Raw genomic sequence first — 7,743 nt, forward strand, 5'->3', positions numbered from 1 at the left:
ATATATATATATATATATATATATATATATATATATAAAACAAAAAGTACAGATAAGAAGACCGTTAAAGTACTGTATCGGTAAGAGTAGTAATACCGTTAAAACCTTAACGATACCCATCCCTAATACCTAGCAACACCTGAAGAAGTAGAAACGCTAACGACGGTTAGTGAAGACAAATTGCTGCAAGCATTATAGGGATTGTTCACCCAAAATGAAAAATGTCCCCCTTTTTTGGTTCTAAAATAGTATGTTACTTTTTCTCAATGGAAAAGAATGTTCACACAGCTGTTTTTATATAACAGCTGTTAATAGTGACCAGCTTGTCAAGCTCCAGAATGATGCAACACTGAGAGAGCCATGATAAACTGATAATATTTCAGTTATTAGCTGATATTTTAGATTTTCTTTTAAGTTTTAATGTAATGTGTAAATTTAAATGTAATGTTTAATCTTAAAAATACTAATAATACATGTCAAGTCTTCAGCAAATATTACTAATAATTTTAAATCCAAATAATAATTAATACGTTTTATACTGTACATCATGGATTCTCAAACCCAGTTTTTTTTTTACCCCTTTTACATAAAATGTTTTCTTGACGTACTCCCTGCTATTTTGTTAATTTCTCAATACTTTTACACATTTGCATGTTCGTGGTTCACAGGTGCCATATGACATGCAGGTAAACAAATAAAGTGTTATATTGTTTTATTTAAAAATGGCTTTTTATGATTTAATTAATAGCTTTTCATCAAATCACAAAGCCCCTGCAGTTCCCTCACTAATCCCCATGGGTTAGCTAACCCCAAATGTATCTGTTATCAGCTGTAACACAATTATCAATATGAGTGTTTTTTTTTTTTTTCACAAAAAGTGGTCACTATGAACTGTTGTTGTATGGATAATGTAATAACAGAAAAACATAACTGGCTTTTAGGTTTAAAACAATGTGAGGTGACGTGACGGGAGAGCTATTCCTTTAATTCATGTTATTTATGCTGAATTTTCTTGCAATTTACTGGGAAATATGAAACGTGCTTGAGCTCGCAAATAATACAGTACATAAATAATACATTCATGTGTCCAGGGCCTCCATGTAAGAGCTAAATATTTTTTTTTTTGTCTGCTGCGTGTCCTTGGTTTCTTGTATGGGGGATAGTGTAACCTTGATGTTTTGGGATTTCACACACCTCATCTTCTTTGCCACAAATTAAATAGGCCACGACCCATTACTGTAAATGGTTCTGTGCATGCGCCACACGTCTATATAGCTTGTGAAGGAACCCGCAGGACTATGAGAAAAGTGCTCTACTTTCTCCTGCGGTAATATATGTGAAAATATATTCACTTGCATAAAATTTCTGTTAAAAATGCCCCCCTGGGGCTGTTGGAAGGCCTGTCTGTAATGACTGCCATCCCCACGGTACTTTTCTTCAGCAGGATCGGCTTTTTTTCCCTCCTCTCAGTCAGCTCCATTTTGAGAAAAGAATGGAAATACGCTTGACATTCAATGAAGGGCAGCTGTGAATGCAGTATGCTTAATTTCTGAATTATGCTCAGCAGAAGGCGTCTCGGCTTCAAAATAAAAGTAGATCCTACTTCTCCCTCTGGTTCCTTTATGCTTCCGCCTCTCACCGTCTGCCTTTGTCTGTTAGATGCATTGGCATAGTTACTTTCTGTTCTGCATTGAAACCTTAAAAGAAAGTGCTTTAAAATGTAAATACTTTCGGTCGACATATGTGCATGTTTTCATTTGGGTGTTGGTTAGGGAAATTCAGAATCTATTTTCTTTAAAATAAATGATGCTATGCATTTTTATTATGAAGGTGAGATATGCATTGGCTGATCCTTATCCATTTTTGTATGTGTAGATTTAGAGCAATTTAGATTGCAAATCTCATTGTATTCAGATGAATCCATTTGAATTAAATATAATACATATTGGAAAGAAAATGTAGGTTATGGGATAGTTCTTCCTTGAAGGTCTCATAGCAAAGAGAAACCAGTTTTATACTACCCTGAGTATAACTGCTGACTTTCCTAAAAATGCTTTCTCCTATATGTAAGCAATAAGGTACGAGAGGCCGTGCCGTATCCTGAATAAATATAGGGGTTGCAACAACGCCCTTCAGCCATGATTTATTCACGATACAGCACGGCCTCGAGTGCCTTATTGCTTTTATAAAACGGTTACCACACAATAAAAAAAATATATATAAAAACCAAAAATGTATGTATTGAAAGGTTACTTTTTTTGAAGCAATTTCGTTAAATGCTGTCCTTCCGCTAAAAATAGTTCCTGACAGCAACAGTAAACGGCAAGAGAAATGTTCCGAACATGCCTCATCTAAAGCATAAAAACAGAGAATAGGAGCTCTTATCATCTGCTGTGTCATTTATTTGAACACCATATATGATATTTTCTCACACACATACATCTGCTTATCTCTCAGCATGAGGAAACATCTGTTTTTCTGTCTTTTAGTTTTAAAACAGACTGATTAGCGGCACAGCGCGAGTTTGCAAGCATCATTACAGTGTAAACTGATGGACATACAGAATCATACCTGAAACAGAAAACTAATAAATACAGTAATATTCCCTCCTCACTTCGAAAACTGTAGGCTTCCACACAGATGTGCACACGCATCAACACATCTCTGCATGAGGAGTGTTTATTAGACGGGGAAGGGCGGGGTCTCAAAGTTAAAGATGAAAGATGCGAGACATAACGCCAGCATACATAATGCATACTTAAATAACAGTTATTTCTTCTGAAATACATAATAAACGGAACAGTTTTAATGCTAGATTATTGCGTGTTTATGTTGCTAAGGTAGGTTGCTAAGGGTGTTGCTCAGTGATACACAGAACGTTGGGTGAAGCGGTCATAGCTGTGCTGTATCGTGACTAAAACACAGCTGCTGACCAGTCAGAATCGAGGAATAGAACTAACCTTTTTATAAAGGAAATTAAAGCATCTCAGTCTAGTATTACAGTTTAATTGTTCGTTGTGTCATTAATGACTTTGCCAGGAACAGCAGGGTTTAGTTTGAGTGCAGAGGCCCTCCATTTAGGGGAGAGTTGTAGATGCTTCAAACACATCCTTTTATTGTACCCTATCATTTTCTGGCTGACTATAACCATTCATATTGCTCCCTGCTGGAAGGGTGAATGAGAGCGCTTTGTGTTGACACATCAGTCTGTGCTTCCTGCTTTCTGGTGAGGAATTAAAGGAATAATTCATTCAAAAATGAAAATTGTGTCATTTGCTCTCCGTCATGTTATTCCAAACCTCTACGACTGTTTCTGAACTGTTCATGCGTCACAACTGAGATTAATCTCTGTTTTTTCCAATTATGTTTGCACCGAGACTTCTCTAGTTATGATTTGCTGTTTCCTTTAAGGGTTGGGGTTTTAGATAAAAAAAATTCAAAACCAAATCTATTCTGAAGCCTGTTGTGTGCCTCTTCTGTTTTGTCAGATGAGAAAGAGAAAGAATTTGAGGACACAGTAGTACAATCAGAGGCAGATATAGATGATGATGATGTGCCTGCCATTGTCGTGGAGGAAGAGTGCCCAGCCATCCAACATGGCCACTCCGTCCCTCCAGACTTCACTGAGGGAAATGATGCCATCAAGCAAGAGTTGGTTGCCACATCGGCCAAGAAACATGGGCTTCGGAAGAGCCGGATGAAAGCACTGGGGGCCATGCAGGCTGATGAGAATCTACTCTCACAGGAAATGTTCATTTCCATTCATGGAAATCAATTCAAGCACAATGGAAAGGGAAGCTTTGGTACCTTCCTGTACTGAAGGCTTCTCTACGGCAAGCATGCACAGACACACTTTACTGTTTAATTATTTATTCTGTATTTCTTAAATTTTGCTGCAAGGTTACTTTGTGAGCTTTCATTGATTACTGTGCGAGTGAAATGGCAAAATGAATTAAATGTGCTAAAATGTGTAGGCTTTTAAACTTTCTATTTTTATCATGTGCCTTTTTGAATTGAGATTTTGTTTATCAGGAAGTTTTCAAACGATGAAACACTTGTGCATATAATAACACAAAAGAGCAGCACCTTGGAATTTTTTTGTTCATACCATGTCATGTATAAGAACAAATATGTTCAAAGACTTTTTTTTTTAAAGAGTTCCCACAGTTCACATTTTGTCCACATTCTAGTTAAATGGTTACTATAGTCACTAATAAGTGCTAAAAAGCATTTAGTCACTAAAAAAAAGCAAAGCACAAAAGCAGTAATTTTTCCCTGAATTGTGTCTCTATATTTTGTAGAAATAAAGATGTTTTGTTCCAAATGGCACAAATCTGCTTTATGTTGTTTACTTTATAAATAAAAAAAGCATGGAAGAGTAAGAGTTTCTGATTTTGCTGGTCTATAGGGGTTCCTTTTGTGATAACTTAATTCTCATTGATTAAATTCACTTTGATTAATGCTCAGAAAAGTAAAGGTAAACCACGTTATAATGAAGACCATTTGATTAATTACATAATCCAGCATGCCCAGTCAAAGAATATGGTTTTGGTCTGCTTAAGGAGATGCCGCTTGACATGCATTAGCCAAACTTGTTCTCCAAAACCAGCTGTGAGGCTTTTTTCGTTTTAAGTGGGTAAAAAAATGAACTGCAAAAAGGCATAAGATATTTAAAGTGCATTAATGTGAAATATAACAATACAAATTCATTGGAGAAAATGAGATGAAGAACAATTAAAGAATGTTAATGGTTTGTCTTTCAGAGTTATCCATCCTTGTACCTTCTTCTAGCACCATGTCAAAATCAGTTTGACACCAAATTCATTTATGAATCTTAATTAAATGTCCCTTTTTAGACTTCATACTTACCTATTAACTGTTGCCTTAAACTGCTGTCTGAAGTGTGTGTTTAGGGAAGGCCCATTGTCTTTTAAAGGAGACTTATGGGAAAGAATTCTCTTTCCATAAGTTTTTCTCTGTTTCATAAGATGTCTGTGTTTGTTGTATAGGTCAAAGTCTTTGAGTGGAATCGATGATAAAAAAAAGTATACACCTTTCTTTTTGAAGGGGGGGATAAAGGACCTAGGGATTATTGATTTCTTTCTTTTTTTCTTCTACTGATTCTTCTGGCATATTTTAGATGCAACAGAAATGGAGGGGAAAATAAATGACATGCTTCTTTTGTGCCAATTGTTTTATCTTCAAAAGAGGTGTCAGTCTGGACAGACTAAAGAAAAAGCTTGCAGCCATGGAGGACTCTAAAAAGTGTCCCATTTTGAAGCGGTGTCCTTCAGACCAGCAAGCGGTCCAGGGAACAATGGCGGCATCTATTGTTAAAGGTAAGGGCGACTGTCAAAGCCACTGAAGGTGCAGTTAGTTTCAGTGTGTCCCCTATGACTGTAAACATCACCCTCTCCTTGTTTTACTCCCTTGTCTTCTGCATCAAAACTAAGGTGACCTACAATATCTACCAGTTGCTCATTAATTTGTGACAACGAGTGTTTCACCTTCCAGAGTTTGTGATGCTGCATATGAATGCTAGAGAAGCAAGCTGCTCGTGTACACTTTAAATACAAGATAGCGGTGAATACGGTTTTGTTAATTAGCAGAGCTGTCTAGTAATTAAATGTCAGGGAGCATCGTCCTTCTCTCGAGGTTGGACTTTTCTAGGATACTGTTATTTAAAAACTCCTTAGTGGAGTGAGAGAGGCTGTGTTTTGTAAAGTTTTGACCAAAATAAAGGTTTGTTGGTGTCGTCCTGACTACCTCTGTGCTGAACTTGTAAGTAGCCTAGTTGAAGTAATTTTATACAAAGATTAGTGTAGCGAATCAGCTCATGGGGAAATATGAATAATTAAGCATAACTAGTTATAATTAACTATTCATATTTTAGATCCGCTGTAGATATTTAGCTGACCTCTCAGGGTCAACTGTCTTGTCAATTCCAAGAACGTTAATTTCCTGGTTAAGGGAAATAACTTTCTTACTGTACAATTCTACAAGCTTGTAACGTAAATCTGCATGATTAGTGACTCCGGTTATGAGCAAACAATGAACACGTCAAGTGTGATACAAGTAAGATTTTATTAACTACATAAACACTTAAACTAGTCTAACATACTACATAAACACATTAAGCTGGTCTAACATACACATACACACACACACACACACACACACACATTAGTTACGGACCTTAAATTTGAAATGCTGAACTTTCCAGAGTTTGTATCTCATCTTGTCTATATTTGAGCATATTCCAGACTGTATTAATGGTTTCTGACTCTCTGCAGATTACATCCTTCAGAAATGAAACACCACTACTGCATGTTACTCCTGCTGCGACTGCATTTGGAATCATTTCTTCTGGTGGAGCAAAAAGAGGTTTATTCAATTTATCTCTCAATTCTGGTGTTTGTCTTTGATAACCTTTGGCCTTTTGTAGACAGACAAATTATATTCAAACAACAGCACTCTGTGACTGTGTGATTCTTTTACAAGAATGCTAAAAATCTCTGTTTCATACTTGTATAGCAGAAAAATCACTAGCTGCGCACAGAATCGCAAACTATCACAGGTACTGCATTTGATGAAGAGCAACATCTGTGATGTCATGTGACTTGCGGTGTCATTTGTGACCCTGGACCACAAACCAGTCATATGTGTAAATTTTTTGAAATTGAGATTTTATATCGATCTGAAAGCTGAATAAATAAGCTTTCCATTGATGTATGGTTTAATATGATAGGACAATATTTGGCCAAGATACAACTATTTGAAAATCTAAATATTGAGAAAATCGCCTTTAAAGTTGTCCAAAAGAGCAATGCATATTACTTAGCAATGCATATTACTAATCAAAAATTAAGTTTTGATATATTTACAGTTGGAAATTTACAAAATATCTTAATGGAACATGATCTTTACTTAATATCCTAATGATTTTTGTCATAAAAGAAAAATCAATAATTTTGACCCATACAATTTGTTGGTTATTGCTACAAATATACCCGTGTTATGACTGATTTTGTGGTCCAGGGTCATATTTTTGTTTTTATCAGATGGGTTCCAGACAACTTGGAACTTGGATTTTTCCCACCTCCTGGAAAATAACGTCTGGAATGTTGCTCCAAGTTGGACATTTGACTTGTTAACTTGGGACATTTTTACCTATTTTGGTTGCTCAGTAATTCCTAGTCAGCTATTTAGCACCAACATCTAGAACTGCATACCATTATATTTAACATTAGATAGTTTACAAATTATGAATGAACAATGACAATAAACAGATTTTGGTAGAGCCTGAATGTTGCTTCAATTTGCGATTTTGCCATAACTAGCTGAACACAAAATGTTTTTGCTGATAGCACCATCTTGTGGTGTGATTGACTGGAATGCACTGAGGTTGGAAGTGGGACAGTTCAACCCCCACTTCCCATATTCCCACCTCTGACTTCTCGAATGCAGCATTAGGAATGTCGGTTGAAGTAGTAGTGGTACAATTTCAATGGAATTAGTAGCCTTTATAAATACTATGAATTCTGACATAATAGCCTACTCTTTTCACATAGTAATTTTGTAGTATTAGTTTCGTCAAATTTGTAGTAGTGGCCATATTCGGACACTGAGTGTGTCTACAATGGGCGTGACTGTTGTTACATCACAACAGCTTGAGGCTGTCTACACTGATCAAAGCAAAAGTTCCAAATCCATTTGTCCTGCTGTCGGAAGTAGCGCAAGCAC

General features: G+C 36.2%; 1 protein-coding gene across 1 annotated transcript in view; it reads left to right on the forward strand.

Moving 5' to 3' along the window:
* The window catches only part of shcbp1 (SHC SH2-domain binding protein 1), a 43,941-nt gene extending 39,545 nt beyond the window's left edge, over window positions 1–4,396 (forward strand). Inside the window, exon 14 of the mRNA XM_016252408.1 lies at window positions 3,489–4,396. Coding sequence (XP_016107894.1) covers window positions 3,489–3,820 — 332 coding nt within the window. The 3' untranslated portion in view covers window positions 3,821–4,396. The remainder of the gene's footprint in view (window positions 1–3,488) is intronic.
* Window positions 4,397–7,743: the final 3,347 nt, after the last annotated feature.

This window comes from Sinocyclocheilus grahami, unplaced genomic scaffold (assembly GCF_001515645.1).
Source record: "Sinocyclocheilus grahami isolate Dianchi unplaced genomic scaffold, SAMN03320097.WGS_v1.1 scaffold1105.1, whole genome shotgun sequence".
In the NCBI taxonomy this organism is placed as follows: domain Eukaryota; kingdom Metazoa; phylum Chordata; class Actinopteri; order Cypriniformes; family Cyprinidae; genus Sinocyclocheilus; species Sinocyclocheilus grahami.